The sequence below is a fragment of the Papilio xuthus genome, unplaced genomic scaffold (assembly GCF_000836235.2).
Source record: "Papilio xuthus unplaced genomic scaffold, Pxut_1.1 DF828177.1, whole genome shotgun sequence".
Lineage (NCBI taxonomy): Eukaryota > Metazoa > Arthropoda > Insecta > Lepidoptera > Papilionidae > Papilio > Papilio xuthus.
The window spans coordinates 3,500,509-3,523,374 of NW_013530472.1; the positions used below are offsets into that span (position 1 = coordinate 3,500,509).

General features: G+C 35.3%; 1 protein-coding gene across 2 annotated transcripts in view; it reads left to right on the forward strand.

Moving 5' to 3' along the window:
* Cph (BCL11 transcription factor chronophage) overlaps positions 1 to 22,496 on the forward strand; it is a 35,081-nt gene extending 12,585 nt beyond the window's left edge. For both annotated transcript variants that reach the window (XM_013306910.1, XM_013306911.1), the window contains exons 2-5: positions 8,389 to 8,562; positions 8,759 to 8,962; positions 9,249 to 9,434; positions 19,293 to 22,496. In XM_013306910.1, coding sequence (XP_013162364.1) covers positions 8,389 to 8,562; positions 8,759 to 8,962; positions 9,249 to 9,434; positions 19,293 to 21,286 — 2,558 coding nt within the window. In that variant the 3' untranslated portion in view covers positions 21,287 to 22,496. The remainder of the gene's footprint in view (positions 1 to 8,388; positions 8,563 to 8,758; positions 8,963 to 9,248; positions 9,435 to 19,292) is intronic.
* Positions 22,497 to 22,866: the final 370 nt, after the last annotated feature.

A 22,866-nucleotide genomic window follows, 5' to 3' on the forward strand; every position in this document is an offset into this window, starting at 1 on the left:
TCATTTTAGCTTACACATAGTTCATTTGGTTACGCGTAGCTTTATCATTTTTATTCCAGTGTCAAAGTTCTATTTCATAAAATGTAAAAATAATATTTGTATCGTTCAATTTTAGCATTGTATGGTGCAAAGTTTTTGGAACGAGCCGACGCCGTCCAGTATTTATGAATGTTCGCTGCATTCGCAAGCTCTGAGGGTACCGTGGTCGCTGGCATGGCTCCCGACCGGACGTCTCTTTATGACCTCACTTTTATTGCTTCAGGAAAAACTACGTCGTTTGTTTCATACTCTCGAAAAATACTTTTTGAATGCGTTTCGGCTTTACGCAAAAACAATACCGCGCGGAGATTGCTGGGTTTCAACGGAACATTGTTTTCTCTTGTTTTGTAGGAAATGGATTAAAATTTAGTCTTTAAATTCAAAAGTATGAAAGTTTTATAGTTTATTTATGATTTCTATTTTTATAATCCGTAATATATAATTTGTTTGTTTGTATTAAGAAAGGGCGAATATCTTTTTTCTTGTGCTGCATTATGCTGTGTCATGTGAAAGTTACTTAATATGGTTTAATAAAAAAGCCCGCTATTTTATTACTAATAAGTTTAACTAAGAAAAAAAAACTGGGAATTACTATCTCTGTTTGTTCCAATTCAATTGTAGAATCAAACTTCCTTTTCGAAAGTTATTGTAAAATTTATGAATTTTCATACCTTCTAATTCGACTAACTGTACCTTTTGAAAAAGGAAAGATTTTTTTCAAAACAATTCACAGCAAATTGTACCTTATTTATATATAACGTAAACATAGTCTGCTTCATAAATAGATAGAGCACACTCGATGTAATAGATACAGCTCCTGGTTGTAATTACTGGAGGGCAGTTAACGTCAGAGCTGCCGTAGAATTAAGATTTTTGCCATAAACGCTCGCCAGCCGCCAGCGGGGTAGAACTGCCGAGGATTAGGGGTTAAGTGTCCGCTTTAACGGGTACATTGTTATAGACTCGACCCATTCTATCGACACTTATGATCGATTATCGATAGAAATATTGAGGGTGAATTAAATTTGTTGGAGCAACTGTTAAAAATAATAATGTATTATACTGCAAATTTGAAACGCAAAATATTTTCGATGTTATTGTAACTTTTTATGCTTTATTCTTTAACAACTTTCTAATTGTTACATAATTAAATTAATTTAAATTATTACATCTTAACTAACCCATTTTTTTAATCTGTGTGGGAAGAAGGTCAATTCTTTGTTTTAATATAATTTTCTATTTTATTGCAAGAATGATTTTTCCTTATCGATACAATATCGATAAAGAAAAACCGGTGAGTACATCCCTATTGTATTGTGGTATAGTGGCAGACAGTCCGGTGTGGCGTTTTTATTGACACTCGTACCGTGACAAATATCCTTCGAATGAAAGCCGCAAAAGGCTTTCTCCATAACCTTTTTACACACGCTGTATATACATACATACTTTGATACATTCATTTATGATATGCCGCTATAAATTTAATGATACACCCTATAGGACTTTATAAGATAGTTTAAATTGTAATCTCAATTTAATTCAAAGCGACTTCCCTAATTTACTGGCATCTATTAAATTAAGAAACAAAAATATAATGTAATATTTTTGTTTCTTAATTAAAAAAAATGCAAAGAAAAGTATTTACTTTTTTGTTACAAAATCATAAATTGAATGCAGCAGTAAGCTTTTGTTGAGTTCTTAATAAGTTCTATAAATAAACGATAAGTAACCGGTGTCGAATTTCGATTAAAAAATTCCATTTTCACATCGAGTGAAATATCGTATATTTCAAAAAATTTTCACTCAATATTTTTCTATTAAGGGTTGTCCATCTACCCCAAGTGCGTATCACGTTTCGTGCTTGGAGAGATGAAAAAAAAATAATTCGACCCATGGCGAAAAAATTCAAATATCTCTAACGAGCAGAACAGGCAATACTCGGGGGCTCTGTTTTCCTCTGCTTATTTGGAACGTTGTCGGTATTGGGTATCAGTAACACGATTACTGACCCAGCCTAATTTGATCAAACGACTTTGTGGTCTTTTCTTTTTTTACGCAATTTTTGTCCCCCGGGACCGCATCTACCTGTGTTACATAAAAACATATCAGAGTTTAGTTACTTTTTTTTTCTATAAATAACATTTTATACAGAAATTAGTTTGCTATATTTCTGCCAAACAAACTATATAAGTAATACCATAGTAGTTTTTAATTTCGAATAATCTGGTCTGATTATAATTAAATTCGAAAATATACAATAAGACCTTCTTCTTTTAAGCCTTTTATTTAGAAAAAAAAATTAAAAGATACAATGGTATGATTTTAATTTACTTTTATTTTATTTTATGTAGCAAATATTCTGCCATCGAATAATGTTCCTTTGGTTCCCTGAGGTCGAGAAAAAAAAACAAGGCGATGATAATCAGACGTTTTCGCCGCTCGGAATTACTTCGGATAATTTGATTATCTATCGGTGGACGAGAAGCGTCCCCTTAAGAGCTAATCGTGTTTTATAGGCTCGCCTATCATAATTTGATAGTCTTTAGATGCTTTATATTTACTTGTTTAGAAAATATTTAATTATTTATTCGGGCTTTTAATATACGACAATTATTGTTAACTGATAATGTAATCACCTGAGCTCTACTACTTTTAAAACGTACTACATTTCAACTAATTAGTCCTTTTACAAAGTATAAAATCTAATAAAAATGTCTAGTGGACTCGTATCTTTAATATTTATCCACTCTCATGTACCAAATAAGCAGTTGTCTATATTAACAGTATAAAGAGGAGAGATATGATTGCACTGAATATGCTTCGAAACTACCGATCCGATTTGAAAAATTCTTTTACTGCCGATTAGCTGCATTATCTCCGAGTGACATAGGATATATTTATAACCAGATTTTTAGAATTCGCACAGATGAATTCGCGGGCAACTGCTCGTCTTTTATAAATTTATAAATGTTAATAAGTTTCATAGTGATAATTATCCAGTACTTTTCCTTTGACTGTGACTTATAAATAATAAAAATGTTATACTTAAATGCGTTTGTATGGTGCATATTAAAGCTTATGAGATAATATTTACATTACTTTCTTTCCGCCATTCTTTTTTTCTTCCTACCTCTTTGTGCTAGTATATAAAACCGTTTATATACAAACTTAGGTACAAACACGTAGTACTTGAGTTTTATACAATAAAATCTCCTGCTCCATTTGCTAAGGGTAATTATAGGTAGCAAGGGTTGCGGAGTGGCCATGTTGGGAGAAGTGTGACGTCATTAGGCAATGTTGACATAACCCGCCTACTGACGCGAATAGCGGTGAGACCTGGGCGGCGCAGCGCAATATGGTCCTAGGACTTTTCCCTCTGCACTTTTGTGTTTAGCGCCCCCATTGTTTCATATAATTTCTTTATACCCCGACAATATATGCCCTTTTATTTTAAATTTATATCAAAGAATAAAGACTTGGCATTTTTAATGGCTGTCGATTTATACTGCAAGATGCTATGTAGTTGAACTGAAAAGATACAATTAATTTTTCATATTTACAGTAACACATTACACATTAGTACACAAAATCCTTAACTTTCAATTCCTAAGTAAAAAGTACGTATTTTGTTTAATAGACGTTTTATAATTCTAAAATTATCTGTATTGGAATTAAGTCCCTGTGTAGAAAAAGTATCCAAACCTTTGACACTATATATGTCTCATCTCTCATGAAAGATGAAAGCTGAATCAGACAATTGTCCGGAATTATTATTTACAGTATTCTGCACTGGCGATTGGAATTCGTGTCGTTAAAATCTCTCGCAATTAATTCACAATTGTACTTAAATATCGTATGTCTTAAAGATGAAGTCCTATACAGGCGTAGATAAAAAATAAGGCGGTTAATGTTGAATCGGAATTTGCCGACACAGGGCTTTATATCGAATAGCCCTTTGAAAGCAATGTCCATTTCCGACAACCTGATCCATTGAAAAGAGATGTTATCAAAGAAACTGTGATGTCAAAATTCATGCTTCGGTAACGTAAAGCGGAATCAAAACAAAACAAAAACAAACTGGACTTGTTGGCAAAATAAAACGAACTCAGCAACTAATATGTGTTTTTTAAAACGAACATTTCTAAATTAATCTTACTATTACTAATATTATGAATGCGATTGTTTAGATGGATGGATGGATGGTTGTTTGAAGATATCTCCACAAGGGCTGCAGCTCGCTGATATTTGGCAGAGATGTAAAAAAGTCTCGAAGAACGTATACTATATTTATTAAGTTTTTTTTTATTTCCGTGCGGAGGGAGCTTGTTTGATATATTAGCGATTGCGCTCTTACCTTTGTATCCAAATTATGTAAAGTATATTTAATAATTTATCTTTGTAAGTTTTTTCGTGCTAAAATATCAATAATAATAAAACTGCGTGCAATACAGAACAAAATAAAATATAACAATTAAAACGCCCCCACAAAATCCAAATATAGAAAAAATCACCCTTATTCTATACATATTTCTATTTCGTATCTGGTACAGTCGTGTAGATACACATATTTGCAAGATTTGGATTATTACTAATATAAAGTCCACTAGTGTATTGTCGCATATAAATTGATGTATAGTCAAGGACTATAATATTTTTTCACTAAGAATCAAAGTTCATGCAGAAAACTGTAACCAAAAGACCTATAAAACGTAATATTTATGTGCCTAATTGCATTGGAAGCGTTAAGCGATTGACCGAAATTGTAAGAAAATAAATATCCTCGTCTGTACGCGACTGTACCAAAACGTACAGTTCGTTGCAACGTAACCACAATGCGTTATACCCCTGCCAATTAACATCGGACACGCTGGTCATAGTTGTGTCAGAGTTCAATGAATTTTTGTTCGAATCTCATCGTATTACGGATAGGTCAGTGATCAATCTTTTAGATTCACAGTACAATGCTTGTCATTTTTGTTTTGTACAGTTATATACAGAATTCGAAACCGCGTCGCTGTTTTGTTTGTATACTTCTATTGTTTCAGTCTGTGCAGATATAACTAATTTAAAGATGAAATTAATGGAAACATTTGTTAAATTTAATTAATTACGAAATAATAAAATTATAAAAAATAATAAAATTTTATATTCATTAAATACGTTATTTTATCGAAGAAGTTAAACTTGCACGAGTTAAAATTACTCGTAACTGAGATTAAAATTATCGGTGTTTTTCAAGAGTTACATGGAAATTTTCCAGTCAACTGATTTTCTTAGGGTTACTAGGCAATTACCTAAACAACAAACAAAAAAACAAAATGTTATGTTCTTTTTTTTTCGAAATTTTTTGATATTATTTATAATTTAAAAGAGCAAAGTATTAAACACGGAAACCCTTGTAAATTTAAGAGACGTTTTACAAATTAACATGGTGTTAGGATCAGCAGCGTGCCGGGACAAAATGTAATTAATAATTTATGCCGCGACGACGGTCGGAACTTCGCTAACACACAAGTTGGCTTCCAGTGACCTTTTCTATGCGAAAAAACAATGCTCAGTTACCGACGACGTGTGCGATGTGTAACGAGCTAATTTAAACTTTTCGGTACAACACCCGCGAGGGTGGCGCCCCCTACCTCAACCCACTGTCAACGGCCAGACGGCTTTTCAATAAATCACCGATATTTATTTCAGTTTTATTCTAAGTTATCGATTAACCTTAATCTTTTTAAAATTAAAGTAAATATGTACACAGTATTGAATCTATATATGTAAAAATCAATTGCTGTTCATTAGTATAACTATATATATATATCTATAACTCGACAACGGCAGAACGGATTTATCTTATCTTGGTCTTAAAATGTTCGTAGAGGTGTAAGGAAGGTTTAAAAGGTGAGAAAGATTCGAATAATTGCCGGGAACTCATTCAGTTTTTTTTTCATTTCACGCGGACGGAGTCGCGCGCGACAGTTAGTAGTTAATATTTATTTTAGTTATCACAACATTGTCTGTATCGTATTTTTTTATACTAAAGTATAAAACTTAAATTCCTTACACACAACAAATAATTACAGATATAATATTGTATACGTATTTATTATATAAGCATACTAGCGGAGCCGACAGACGTTGTCCTGTCTACACGTCTTTAATTCGAATATTATTTAAAATTTGACACTTCGATGGTAGCGCCGTCTGTCGGATCCAATGTAAAACATTCCAAAATCAACAACTACTAATAAATTAAAAATTAATTAAAAAAACATTGTCCAGCGGACAAAATTGTGAATCTAAACCATTCCCAGATCCCCGTGAACACACACAAAAAATTTCATCAAAGTCGTTTGAGAGAAGTTCAGTGACATACACACTCACAGAAGAATTATATATATAAAGATTTACATTACCAAATCTGTTACATGAAAAAGTATAGAATACAGAAATCCTATAAATATGTCATCCCTTATTGAAATCATTGGAATAGAGGCAATAAATCAGACGTGTGCGTGGGTGTCGGCGAAAGGGCGCGAGCTGACCGCTGTCCACTCGCCGCGCAGTGGGTGTGGCTACCTGAGTATTGGACAAGATAACCCGGAATCACTGTATTACGTTTACATATACAAAATCGAATTTATACATAACGTAGTGTATATATATCAGAAAGAACGAAATTATTGTTAACATCGGATACATGTCGAATAAGTCAACTTTTTTGTTCAAAATATTTTTATTCTTCTGTTTCGCTTGTTTTCCTTAAATTAAAACTACTCTCGAATATAACATACAAGAATGGTTTTTGTTTTATGATTTTTTCGATAGTCCTTTATGTCCACTGTTCTAATATTTTGATGTTGTACGTTATCTTAGATAAGGATTTCAATCCATAGGTTATTTTACCCTAGCGACTTTCTATGATATTTACTCTATATTTCTATCTTTTTAAATTAGCAGCATAGAAGTTTCCTAAGTGATGAATAACAATGCTATTGTATAAGTTATACGTAATAATACATAAAAGTAGCACGCGACATCGTTAACGCTGACTAAACAAATTAAAACATACAAAAAAGACAATCCATTAAACAAGGAAGTGATGAAAAACATATCCGTTTGCCACGAGCCGGGCCGTTTAAACAAATCTGTAAAAAATACGTCAATACAATGTCACATTTACATAATAAACCCCCTAAACAAACCGAGTAGAACATTGTACACAGAGCGGTCGAATCACGAACTTTTTTACCGCGATATTAATTTTATACTCCGGTTTCAAGTCACCCCTGCGTGCACTAAGTACGGCCTACTTTCTTTTACAAAGAAACTGAAGAAAGAATAATAATAATAAGAGAGGACGGAACGTAAGGGCGTCTGCACGATGCTTATGTGAAATTAGCTCGCGAACGGCTTTGATGTGCCGACCAATTGTGCGCGACTCGCGTATGAAAGCGCCTTTATAATTCTGTCGCGATGGCGATGGTGTCGCGCCGCCTTATTTATTAGGTAATTAAAAACGCACGAGGTCGCCATGTATTAGTGGAATACAGTTGGCGAATTTACATTCATTGTTGGTTACTTCTGTTACTATATGTGGTTTTTAAATAATTTGAGGGTTATTTCTTGCTTAGCCATCTTTATATTTATTTACATTTATAATTATTAAAAATAATAAAAAATATAAATAGTTGTAATAAAATCGTATAACTTGCAACGATTTTCTCTAACAATGATACAGACTTTTAAAATTCGGTCAAAGATAATTACTGGTTTTTATGACAGCCTACAATTAACTTTAAGTCAAAGCAAACGCAGCATCTGCTGTACTTTCCTGTCACAACAAAATTATACTGGCCCATTCAAAAACATGAACCGCAGACGAAACGTACTTATTATACCCTTTTGTCCATTGAAAGTTAAGTGGTCAAATCTTACAACTGACACCTTATACCATAACACCGTGACTGTAACAACATACTATTAAATGTAATTTCACACTTTAAAGGATTGTAACCAAGTGTCACTGACCATATGGTGCATTAACTTTTGTTGGTCAGAAGTCTAAAAACGGGATCTATTATATTCGAAAGTTTTATTATATATGAAAGAAGATGACCTTAAAGTAAAATATTTGCTTTTACTGATTATTTACAAAGATTTAGATTTAATTATACACATCTATTTGAGGGACTTGAGTCCAAATCGTCTGTGATTCGATTCATGATACTTATAAATCGATTATTCGATTACGAAGTCAAAATGTAATAACAATTAATAGTATACTCTTCGTTTACTTTTTTTATTTAGCACTGCAGATACTGTTTTATGATTTAATCTTATTCCCTTGTGCAGCGGATGCGGACAGCGCGGCGGAGGGCGGCGGTTCCCCAAGCCCGGGCGTGCCGGCAGACACGCTCACCTGTGGTGCCTGCCGCCGCGCCTTCGCTCTAGCTGACATTGTGCGTTTTATACAGCACAAAGTCTCCTCCTGTGACAAGGATCTCACCTATCACTGCTACAGTGCAGGTAAGATAACAAGCACAAAACAATTCTATTTATCCACGCAACCATCTCTTGGTGACAACGCTACGACTCGCTCTTGAATTAGTTCCTATCCAACATTACAGAAACTGTAAATAAAATAAAAATTAATCGAAACATAGATTAATGTACAACATTAAAAAATTTTAAGTTGTATTAACGGTACACCATCTTTTACTAGGGCCTAACTCTGACCAAGAAGATGGATCAAGAACAGGGCAGGTTGCGACGGGAAACTCTAGTGGAAGGCGGCCGTCGTTACTGACAGCCAGAAGACCTCCAAATAGCAGGGTACACACCCCACCTCTCGTCAGCCCCTCGATAGCACCACCTGACCTCATCGAAGATGGTGGAGCGTCGAGTACTCCCAAACGACTTTTGGACGGTACGTAACATAATCATGTTTTTAAAAGAACAAAATTCGCCATCAATATAACAGTGTTTATATTAAATCACAAAATCATCACCCCACGAAGTAATTAACTATTTGAAGAGACTGATAATGTCTCAGCAATTCCGAAATTGTTTACGGGCTGAAATAATTAAACACAAATTGAATAATTAGTACTTACCTCAGTAATACCTGATTTATAATAACACATCCAATGATTTAAAGTTAATTTGTGTTTTATCAAGAATTAAAAACTGATCAAACGATATATACCATACAGAAGCAGACGCGGAAGCTTCAACGCCCAAAAGAAGAGCGTCCACCTCACCAATGCCATCAAGTTCTCCAGACGAGGACATCAAACCTAAGATCAAACAGGAACATATGGACACGTCCGGCTCACCGGAGGACCAAAAGAAATCGAGGACTGAAGTAGCCGATGCAGAGTCGAATACAATGCATAGTGGTAAGTTTTAATCTCGTATTTTTCATTGTTAGATTATCCATTTTATTATTATAATAAAACAAACGTGTCTAAGTAACTGGCCAGCAAGAGATCGAAATGAAAAGTAGCAGTATACAAATAGGCGTTAATTTATCGTTTGTTTAAAAAAATGTGAAAACATTAGGAGCTAACAAATATAGAATAGGACAAAGGCGGCAGACTTTTTAAAAATGCGCGTCACCGTTAACGTGTAGGTGTGGTATTTAGCGTTATATTAATGATTGTTACAATATGACTTGACAACAAGAAAGATTTTCGGCTGTAGAGACAATTTTATCGTCACGCTCCGTTTCCTTTGTCCTACATCGCGCAAGATGTTGCACAACAACAATACTGGACGCGCACGGGATGCTTACGTCATGCTTCGAACATACATTCAGGATAGGAGCTTAATCGCATCGCTTCAAAAATAGGCATACCTTATACAGCGTGTTTCATACAAAGAAATTAAATATGGAACTTAAGTCACGCTTAATTTCTATACACCAGCACAAAATTTATTAGCAATAGGTATTTTACATAGACATTAAAAGGATTTGCTATTGAAGGCCGTTTTCCGAAAAAAATAGACTTACTTTTACTCTATGACATTGCTTGCAATAGAAGTGAAGATAAAATAAAACTTAAAAAACTACTTTTTAAAAGAAATTGTTAATATGGCTAATAAAATATGTAAGCAGATAAACATAATCATTATCTAAGAAGTATTATAGTACTGAAAATATAGGCTAAATATAAATCTAAAGTAACTTGGGACATCTGTATAAGCGAGCAATCTTGCGGGGGTGGTTCGAAAAATAATCTATCCCCGAGCGTAACCCTTTGTGGGAGCAGATGTGCTGTCATTTGACACTTTTGTATTAAACCGTTGCACAACAAAAGCCTCCTTAAACCCGAAAATCGTACAGCGTTCAAAATTTTCGACCCGCATTCTGTCAGCCGCTTTGTGCAACAGCTCGCCAGCTTAAAGTTGCACTTAATGCCGAAATAACCAGAAATATTAATTATTTCATATTCCTTACTATTGTCCTTTCCGTTTTGTTTTCAATAACAATTGTAAAGTTTGGCTCGTTGGAAATACGAGTTGGGATCGCACCGGCGCGGCGTCTGGGTATACGATTGCGCTATCATCGAGATGTCAATTGCAGGTTTTGCTTCAGCACCAGTTGTCTCAGCTTATTGAGTTTATCCTAAACGTTCATATTAACCCCTTCGAGTAAGCTGTCAAGCCGGCTTATTTAATAAAAGGGTTCAGTCACTATAAAATATCATGATATATTAAATGGATGAACAGAAACAAAATAGTATCCACTATAAATTTACAAACAATTCTCTGCAATGTCAAATAAGAATATTGTAATTGTGTCAGTTAAGTTTGACCTCGTGCCGACTTATAGGGGACCTTAATTTTAATTGTATTATTTTTTACATATTAATTAACCCCATCGCTTTCGTAACAGATAAAGGGGATGTTTATGAAGAAAAAAATTATTTGCATGAGCACACGATTGACGTACGCGCATTGTTATCTCTCGCCTTTGTGATGACCCTTATGTTAACCATCACGATGCTATTAACAAAAGAGTTCGTGTTTTGTACGATGGTCATTGAATATTCAGCAGTTATTATATTTATTTAAAGTTTAATATCGAAGCACGATCTGTTGACGTTAACGCTGTTGCGGAAGCGAACGACTCAGATATTATAATTGTCAAAGATGCTACCGGAGTCCCATTGTTAGAGAGGCCTTTTATAATTTTTTCAAAGATAAAAAACGTTTGGCGTGTTCCTGACACGTGGTGCGTCGTACGTCGCCGTGACCTATGGAACTTCTTTGAGCGTGACACAATGCTCGATGATATTTTTAGTTTTTGTACAGCCGGGAAGGTGGCTAAGTGGCGGGTTTTAAATAAGTGGGTTTTAATTTTAGACGTGACGTCTTTTCTATGGGAAAGGTGAGGGGAAGAATGTCTCGTGCCTGATGCGTGGCCTTTGACGGTGCGGTAATCGACTATAAATAGAAGAAAGAAGAAAGCTATGCTTGCATCATGATTAAAATTTTAACTATCTACAGCTGTTAGATGATGTTTATGTGATTGCGGTATTTCCATGCTAAGGTAAATTTCTGTACCGTGATCGTGACAAAGGATTGCTAAGTATAATATTTTATATTGTGTCCACAAGCTGTCTTTGTTACAGTCATTAACATGACAAAACGTGGCAGCACCGATGGCCGTCACTTATTTATATCAAAATAAATATTGATTCAAGTGCTGGCCGAGTCCAGCGTTTGTTCGGTATGGCTTGTTTTTAAAAATAATGAATTTAATTGTCGGACTCTATAGTTTTGGACGGAATAGTTTTGTATTTTGGCTATGTAAGTTAAATAATAATGCGATATTTTCATGATTACCCTATGTAATCGTAGTTGGCATTTCATTTTTAAATGACAAAATGTAATAATAAGTTGCAATTTTGGAACACCCTCTATTCGATCTGTTCGTGATTACTGATGCATTAAATATCGATTTAACCAACCCTTTGCGTTGACCACAGATAAAAATTATCCTTTATACTTGAGAGTGTACGGTACGCCGCGTCGATAAACGATCGGTCAGACCGCAACGAACAATGCCGCACTTCACGTTCAACCATGTGAAATAACCATCGACAAGATAGGGCAATGATTATCACTGGACGAAAATTAAAATAAAATACGTACGTTCAAGTTTCATTCGTTCTCTGCTCCTCTTATCGCCGTCGTAAATGATTCCACAACAAAGTTCCGTCCGAGATATTTCCATATCAAGACATGTTTTCTTAAGGGTCGGCCACAAAGGGCCATCTCGACGCCCAATCTTTAATCCTATCTCAGGACCTTTGCGGGCGAATTTAAATTTCTTTAGAAATATCGTCCTTATTATGTATGTGCGGGTTTTCTATTCCTCGTGACGTTCGTAGAAGAGATAACGTAAGTTAAGTCCGAGAGGAGATTGTTGTGAAAAAACTACCGCTAAGTTTGACGAGATCCCATCGTAGCTAGTTTAGTATTGTAAATTGAACTTTATGACATCTCTATTTAGGCTTCCATTTCGTGCGGTTTTCAAAGGATTAGTAGAACCTTATTTTGTATATGAAGTGATAAGTCTTTATGAAGGGTCAACCTTTTCTATAGTGTGGCTCACCCTTTTAGTGAAAAGAGTACGTTGATAGCTGATTTAGGAATGGTGATAATACGCCCGCTGCGGTAAATGTATCATAGATTTATTCTATGATAAATGACTATTCAGACAACTTAAAATGATTGGAGACTTAAGATATCTTCAAATAGAGTTTTCCACAAATATTTTGAAGATAAGTAACTTACCAAGAAAAGATTTGAAAACTATCGTTTGGTTTATTACTAAGTACTGCTGTTTAATTTGTAAATTTAATATTAAGTACCTGGATGACCGAGCTTTGCTCCGTATTTTTTTTTAATTGTATTTTTTGGAAATTTTATTTAAGTACGAATTACTAATAAAATGATGAAATATGTTAAGTTTATGTTTTAGTTGATTATTGATAAAACACGAATAAAATGACATTTGCTAAAAATGATTCCTAGCTAGATCGATTTATCGCCCCCAAAACCCCCTATATACTATACTAAGTTTTATGAAAATCGTTGGAGCCGATTCCGAGATTCCAATTATTAATATACAATAATTGCTCATTTTAAGATATAAGATATAATATTTACTTCAGAATTATTTTGTACGAAACAAAGTAAAAACATCGATAAACTCTAACAAAGTGAAATAAAATTTTAACCGCGTCCACTTTGATGTCCCCAAACACTCCCCCTTCGAACATTTTATTGTTTTTTCTTCAATTTTTTGTAATATGTGGTAATGGTCGTCACACACGTGTCGACAACGGTTATTACGAGTTTAAAATAGCCCCTCACATCTGGCCAACAAGGACAAGACCAATTTCGGAGATAGCATTTTGTTGTCTTATAAGGATTTTTCAGAGAACGAAGTGTCGGCATCTTTGTCATTTGTTTATAGGCTATTTTATAGAAAGTTTTTTAACGGCCATGAAATATTAATTGATTTATATAATTATTAACTTTTTTAATAGCTATAACATATATGAATTTCGAAGTAGTATTATCAAAAAAATAGAAGCCATAAACTTAAAAATGACTAAAACCGAAGGGAATACTATAAAAATTGTAAATAAATAATATTTCTTAATAAAACTAACTATCAAATTTATTAAATTTATTTTCATAATGACGTACGCCCCAGACAAGGGCGTAACGAATTTGTGCGGTAGGGTGTGACTGAGGAAACAATTTGTGAAGTAACGCGATAGTTTACACAAATCTGAGTTTTAGCGAAGTGCCGATGGAAATGGGTGTGGACATGACGCCATCTTGGTTTTATTGCATTCACAAAAATTGGCGGGCTAATCAACTAACGTACGACAAAATATTTTTCATTCAACACTATTCGCTAGGGAATTGAAATTGGAGGAATTAATAGCCTTAACAAATTAAATAGGTTTGTAAAAATAAATTAAAAAATAATTTAATTGAGACTTTATTGTTATCATAGTTTTAAAATAAATAATATTCAAAGATATTTTAGTGTCTAGTCTAATGATATTTTTTATGAAACATAACGAAAATATTTTAAGGAGGTCGGGGTCAGTTTTTTGTTTCACATACGTTTGGTTAAACAGAAAACACTTGTGTAAAATATGATTCGGTCGAAGCGGTCATTTAATTGATATTTACTCATGTCTGAAACATGTGTAAAATGCGTCATGTGTTGCCATACCACTATAATATACCGCTTATAAAGTCGCTTATTTAAATAATACGATAAATATATATTTTTTATAAAATATAAGCAGATTTTTGTGAATATTATTAATATATCTTGTACCATTCCAACTAAGCGCTAGGCTTATGCTAGGATATGGTTTACGACAATAGTCGAATGGCAGGATTCGAAATCTCGACATTGAAACATTGTTCTAAAAAAATTACAAGCATTGAAAGTACCAACTCGTAGCTAAAAACTAAATTATAAATGATTTTCCGAGCATGTGTAGCACCTTACGGCAATTTGCAGCGCTCGGTTTGCCCCACGTGGGCCTTAGGGGTGTCAGTGAAGGGGTGAGTGGGGGTGAGACTGGGTTGGGGGCGGAAGACGGTCATTCAGAGCAGCGGCGCGACGGACATCCGCCGCATAACAAGTCGATGGCGAGGTACCCCGGCTAGGCGTTCTTATTTCAAACTAGCAGATACCGACTTAGCTCGTTACGAATCGAAATATACATACTACGTTTTAGATAATTACATGTTTATTGAAAAGTATGTTGTCCCGGCTTGAATGAAAGAAAAGATGAACAAACGACAAGTTTTTTTGTAATAGCGTGTAGGGTTTTCCATCTCACTATATATGGATGTTTCTTAGAAGGTATCTTCAGAACGGCTAAGGAAACCCCGCTGAAATTTGGGTTAAATGTAGAATAAGGTCTGGATAAAGACATAGGTTACTAATTATTATTTTTTAATTACGCTCGGGGGATAGCTAAAAAGTATTACTAAAAAAAACATGGAATTACTCAATATTTATAGAATTTTCTTGATTGTTATATTTATTTTATATGTTAATATTGTTTATTTTTGTAATACGAAGTGGTACACTTTATTGTGCGATAGTATAGACTGCAACACTATTTCATAGTTAAACCTCGTTCCCACTTAAAGCTTATGGGGCGTCTGAAAATGTCCGCCAGAGGCGCTGATGTGCGCGCGCCGCGTCGCCGGAAGTCGCTCCGGCGGTTTCCGGTCGCAAAGCGCCTATATAACATGTCCTCGTATTTTCTTACACTTTACTTATTTTTTACTTTACAATTTGATAAAGTATCCTTACGCAATAATATTAACAATATTTATATTTTTTAACAATATCTATTTTATATTTTATCAAACAAAAAATACAAGCACAATTTTGCTCAAAGCGTAAGGACCCAACGTCCCAAACAAATATACATATTATTCGACATCTATTGTATTGATCGATTGCTTGTGACATTTTAAACTAACGCTTCCGTGTTTTAAAGGCCATGTTCAATCATGTATCTGTTATAATACTTAATATAAAAATCATAGCATTACACTTGCTATTATTTCGATTCCGTGGCAATCGTACATTTTCGGGACACAGGTATACGCGCTCTTATCTCGACAAATATCTATCCAAACTGACTTATCTATATCATAGATGTAGAACATAGTCTAGAAGAATACATAGGCTACTAATTAAGATTTTTTAACTTCCGGGATTCGCCGTAGCGATCAAAGTATAGTAGTAGGTAAGATATTTAGAAGATAAGATTAATAATAGTCATTTTCACACTTGTTATTCAATTATGTATCTGAAGGTATCACAATTCATATTATTAACTAATTTCATATTATTATCCGTATTACTAGCGACCTCACATGACCGGGCTAAGTGAGTTGTCTTAATAACATTATATTCAAGTGCATGAGAACGGAACATTGTATAGATAAACTGGGACCTCACGACTTCTACCTTTAGATATAAATCGTGCGCAATAAAAACGATGTCAAAACGGAGTAATTGAATCGGCCGTGCTGTACCACCTGCTTGAGTTATACTTCGTATTACTGAGCTTCATCCTATTTGATATTACAATTAAAATAATTGTTCAAAAATTAAAAGCAAAAATATTTTTTTATTGATTGATCTTATCTTCATAAGCGCGGAAGCTAGACGACCGCGTACTGTGGAATACATTAGGGAAGACCTATGTCCAGCAGTAACAGATGCGATGATGATAAGGGGTGATGTTTTTGATATAATATGTAACAGAATAATTTCTTTCCATTTGCAAGTTCGAATTTTTCAACTTTCATTAGTTCTTTAGAAGGAAAAGTAGAGATTACGCGTTGTTTCCATTACTTAAATATAATATTTGTTTTCAAATATAATACGTACATTTAAATAAGAACAGTGTTTCACAAATCTGTAACAAGCGATGTAAATAACATCCAGACACAATCCCTTTTCTATTATCCGTATACTTAGTAAATACGAGCATCGGATAACGCTTTTGCTGGCCCTTTTGCACCCCCCTTTTGGATAAGGGGTGGGGGTCAGACGGGTGGTGATGTTTAAAAATTTCACTCGCCACTGGTTCGCAGCCCACACAATGCCCATAATCAGTGATTGCCTTTTGAAATTGAAACGGTTGTTAAACATTTGTCTCTGGGACCCGCACGATATACGCGACTACGGAACCACAGCGCCTTTTGAACTTGGACTTGAAAAATCCATCATTCTATTCCTAAAATATAATATAAAATCTTATTGTGTCTTTAAGTTTAAAGAGAATATGACAGACAGTAGAGTTATTTGGTCCCTTAAAAGTAATTTCATGCATATAAAGATGATTCAATGATGTTGGTAGAATTAAGAATCGGTCGTATAAGTAAAATTGGCATTTTGAATGTCGTATTAAGTTACCATCGCCTGTAACATATGTACACTTGCAAATACATTACAATACAATCCAACCTCCCACAGATTACAGTATTGTAAGTGTTAGGATTAAACTGTGTCCTCGATCTGTTGCACACGGGGCCCACGCGGTTCATTGTTTAATTATCACTATCACCATACATCTGACCATCGATCTAATCACACGAATAATCGAATATTCAACGGTAATCGGATTAAAAACGAATCGATTTTATGATACCTTTAGATCATTGACTCTTATTGTAACTGAATACGATTGATTATCGATATTTTTCTCGTCTGATCTTTAGATGGACTGTATTAATCTATGGCTTCTGTTGGCTTCTTTAAATGTGTGACAGTGATGGATCTTGTACGGTTTACATATCGCATACAATGATCTTATTAACTACGAACACATATCATAGACAAAAAATGCATTTAACATATTTTATTACACATTATTACTACAAAATATCTATTTTTATTTACTAAGAATCTAAACCAATTTTTTATTAGCCTAAGTTAAAATAAAACTCTTCAGTGCTCAATTAATAAAAAGATTTTTTTTGATGATATTCACTGAGTGATATTTTGTGGCCAGTAGGTCCCATTCATTGACCAAAGCAATACAATGAACAATGGTCTTGACAAAAAGGTCAAAATGTAGTGTTATGATCTTACGATACAAATACGCGCGGTACTTAATACAGGGTGATCTATAGACTATTATTTTTTCTAATTAAAATTAATAAATTTACATGAATAATTTTTTGTTCCTACATCTAAACCATTTCCAGAGGTAAGATAAGTAATAAAGTATTATTATTTGGTATTAGGGATTTGAACTGATTTTGATATTTTGTTTTCGTGAGTCTTATAACATTAAAGTTTATATAATTTAAAAACACACTTTGCTTATTTATATATTTTTGCAACGAAAATTGGAACACGATGTATACAATTTTTTCCGGTCGGTCACAATCTGACCGTTACAATTCAATAATCGTCTTAAAAGTCAAGATCGTTTATCGACCGCGCCTACCGCCTCTAGTGATGCAAACTGCCTCGTAACATAGACGGAACAAATTGATTTAAAAAATATTAATTTATATATTTTAAACAACTTTGAAATATTTAACGTATTTTAATAAAGATTTAAAGGATCCCAACATGTAAACATGAATTTTAATCTTAAATCGTATTTTGCTGTTAGGTTACAAAACGAGATTTAAGATCTGTACGACTTGAACCTGCTTAACAAATTGTAAAACCTAATTTCAAGCATACAAATCTAATAGAAAAATAGTGTTATCCTTAGAAGAAAAAAAGATGTATGATATTTCTTCAGTACTCAGTGTGTTACGGTATCATTAATTGTGTGTGGTATAATAAATTAAATCAAAGATTAAACAAAATAAATAATAACTCATATCCTCAAGCTCGTCTCTATAAGCTCGTTGAGTCGTGATACAATACAATGGTGTCCACAATAAAATTTGTCTCGGCCTCACAATGAGCAATAGAATTACTGACTAGTATCGGGGCGCGGGCATGAACGCGTCTTGACCACGTGATCTCAATTCTTCCCGCTTATCTATATGGGAGATCGTCGTACGCTTCGCTTATGTTATCAATGACGCTTCTAAATTAGCATAAAAAGATTTACTTACATGTCAAAACAGGGATTGATGTTATTTAATGCTTCTTCATCTACTTAATAAATTAAAATCACCTTTGTTTTGTAAATCTTCTTAATAAAATCGAAAATATAAAAAGTTTTTAACAATAACGTACATCTTTATCGAAAAACAAAATCATACTTGAGAAACTCAGTATGTTTTTAATGTTGCCAATTTCATAAGAACATAAATTATTTGAAGATTCGAGTGAGCACAGGAATACGAACTGTACCTTCATTTTTCTGTTACCAGGATAGTGTTACATATAGATTTCAATATCAACAGTCTTAACCCGCCTCCGCACGTGATCCCGGCCCGCGTATATTTCATAAGATTTTAGAGGTGCATGAATCACGCGGGACACGAAAGGGCGATCACTCACGGCCGCCGACGTTCGGAGCCCTCGGACCTTTGCCTTATTAGCATGCGCGCCACGCATCTTCCCTAGGCCCAACACTACGATATGTGAGAGCTATTACTAGCCACTTTGCCCGTGTTAATATTGCTGTAAATCTCCGATCGGGAAGCAATCCCATCTTCACTGTTTCGTTTTATTAAAAATCTAATGCATTTTTTCTCTTTGCCAACAGAACCAAGCAACTATGTCTGCTCTACGTGCAAAGCGCGCGTGCACTCCGCGTGGAGGTTACTACAGCACGTTCAACACGTTCACGGAGTTAAAATTTACGTAGAAACAATGCCGCAACCGCAGAACAAACAGAACCACTCCACGTCAAGTACCTCATCCTCAAGCTCAGGGTGTTCGTCTACAGGCGCTCCTTTACCACCTCCATCGTTACGCCACCACCCCTTATTACCCCCACCAGACATGCATTCCCCGTTTGGTGTTGGAGGTCTTCTTAGAATGCCTCTACCGGGCAGCCTACCGCCACTGGCTCATCCATCGGTTCCTCCTGCGCCGCTGTTTGCGCGCCCAAATCATCATGACCATCGCTTTCGGATGGAACAGTTGGTATCAGAGCAGTTTCGTCACCATGGCCTTAATCTGGCAGCAGCTGCAGCAGCTGTAGCTGCCAATTCTCTACCTCCTCACCAACCATTCCCGTCGCCAGCTGATCGCTCCCCGGCGATACCAACATCTCTCTCGGCTCGAGATAGACCACCACCGGTTTCTCAACCACTCTCTCTCGAACCCCAGCTGGATTTTTACTCGCAGCGCTTGCGGCAACTGGCAGGTACGACCAGTCCAGGGGCGGCCACAGGCAATTCGAGCTCTCCTAGCCCCAGGAAGCATTCGCCGCCGTTCGCTTCCCCGTCGCCCTCCCGAGTCGGTCAGACTCCACCGGCGGGCGCCGGAGCCGGAACGGTGGACGCGCCTCGAGAAGCCACGAGGCCGCATAGCTCCATTTCACCCGATAGGAGAGTCGAACCACAAGCTGCTGACGCCCCTCCCACTGAACGCACCGCAACGCCGACAGTGAAACGGAATAACGAGGAAACTGTGCATTCTTGTGAATTTTGTGGTAAAAAATTCCGATTCGAACATAGCCTAATGGTTCATCGGCGATCACATACAGGTGAAAAACCTTTTAAATGTACAGAATGTGATGAATCATTCGAAAAGGCATCAAAATTAAAAAGACACATGAAAGTCCACCGTGCGCAAGACGCGACCACCGAGGATGGCGAGTCCGGTGGCGATACTGGCGATGACGACTCAGAAGATGAACTAGAAGACGAGGAGTTAGATGGTGAGGAGGAGGAAGAAAATGACGAAGGGGATGATATAGAAGAAGCAGAAGATTTGACGGTGTCAAACGGTAGCGCACCTTCTGCTCCACCCCGTAAACAAACTCCTGCAATACCTGCTCATCCACCTTCGGCATCTGTTGTCGGAGAACTGATGGATAAATTCGGTCTTTCAAATATTGCACAATATAGCGAAGCTTTCAAGCAAGCTCTGCAGGAGTCGGGTAATTCACTAAAATGGCAGCTAGCAAAAGACCGCGATAATAATAATGGTCCTCCCTCTGACAAACCTAACGGAATGCCGCCGACTGCTGCATTACGTTTGAAAGAGGAATTTGCAAAAATGCCGCCTCAGCCACATCCTCTGTTCAACCCTTTTGAGAATCCATTTGAAGCATCTAAACGCATGAAGCTAGATATGGAGAGGGGGGACGGTTGGTGGTTGCCAACACTGCACGCACAGCGACCGCCTGACAATATTTTTGATGGTCTCAAAAACAGCGGCAATGGATTATTACAAAATTCATTGCTAAAATCAAAAGATGGACGGCGAAACGACACCTGTGAGTTTTGTGGCAAAGTTTTCAAAAACTGCTCAAACCTGACGGTACATAGACGATCGCATACGGGTGAAAAGCCATATAAATGTGAGTTATGTTCGTACGCATGTGCTCAGAGTTCGAAGCTGACGAGGCATATGAAGACTCACGGCAGGCTCGGTAAAGACGTATACCGTTGCAGATTTTGCGAGATGCCTTTCTCGGTACCATCAACGTTAGAAAAGCATATGCGTAAATGTGTTGTGAATCAAAGTAACGGTGGGGCACTCGCTTTGTCTGACGACTCGAACGCGTGCCGAGACGAAGCCTCGTGACTCTACCCGTGGGGCGGGCTGCGCCTGCCGCCGCCCGCGCCGCCCAGCCAAATCTTCTAAAGCTCGAACCTCGAGCAGATGCAATGTGCTGTGTCACGAACGATGACGTTGAGTTCGGGTGGACAGATGTTCAATTTCTAGTCTTAAGGAGTTAATGAAACAAATGTTTAAGCAATTTTAGCCCAAAAATGCAAACTCCGAAGGGCATTAATTTATCTGCTATTTAGTGACATATCTCGTGTATTGAGTGTTAAACAGTTCCAGTTGTATTGTTGATGTTAGCTCGAGTTTTTTTTTGGTTATTTACGTTCGAGGCTGTACTAGGAATCTTTATGTTACATTCTATCGTTTTATTGATTGTAAAAATTCAAGGAAACCAATGCCAAAGTTAGCTATGTTAATTTACGATATACTTTAGTTATTTAAGCTGTATAGTGTCAATTAATACAATTTTTCCAGTATTTATTAAGATCTTCATAGTATCGGTAGTGATATGTGTTTTTCGTTGTAAGTTGTTTAGTAATTTTTAGAATATTATGTACCTACAAGCAAAATGTTTCCTATCCTAGATAAAACTCTTGTAAATATTTAATTTAAATGTAAGTGTTTGTGTAAATTGTGAAGCTACTTATTGATGTTAACTGTAACATTAAATTTTGGCAAATTTAAAAAATAATCGCAAAATATTCGGCAAAAAATACGGTGAGTTTCCTTTAATCGATAACTTTAGTGTTGTAGAAAACGAAATTGATATCGATTATAAGGGTAGGTGTTATAACAAGGTATTTCTGTATCTAATAAGTGTTTAAATCAAATTAAATTAAAAAAAATATTTCCAAAAAGTATTCAATGTCTCGCAAATTTTTTCGCTTTCTTTCTCATAAATGGGTAATAGTTTTTTTTGTTAAGACTGAACAAATATTCCAGTTTGTTTTATTAAATTTCCTTGTGATTTTGAAATTCGTGAAAGTTATTAGCAACTAAATTAGTCCAAGTTTGAAATCTTTCAGTATACGTACTTAATGTAAATTATAATAGAATTTATATTAGATAATTGTAAGTAAATTATAAATAGATTACATTTTGTCTCCGATGTCGACCACAACTCTACTGTTAGGGCCTCTTCACATTGTGTTTGATAAACACGTAATAAATATAATGTAAACGGGCCCTAATCAATTTAAATATAAACAATAATTCAAAACCAATTAATGAGTCACTTTAGAAATATAAAATGACTCGTTGATTAAAATTTGAAAATATTTTCTATTTAAATCCACAAATTGTAATAAAATTCTGTAAATTATAAATAAATATTATTAAAATGTCATTGCTCATTAATTGATTAATAATTTTAAAGTAACTTCTTCTCAAAACATAGAATTATATTTATCTCGCAATGCAATTTTTAAGTAATTTTACCTCGTTTTTAATTTTATGTTTTGTGGAGATGATATTGAATGTTCTAAATATTTATAGTTGTATTAATTCAAAATGTTTAGTACAAGTGCCGGCGGGAAGCGGAGACAAAATAGCGAAACAAAAAAAAAACTAAGACAAATTTTATCGTGTAACTATCT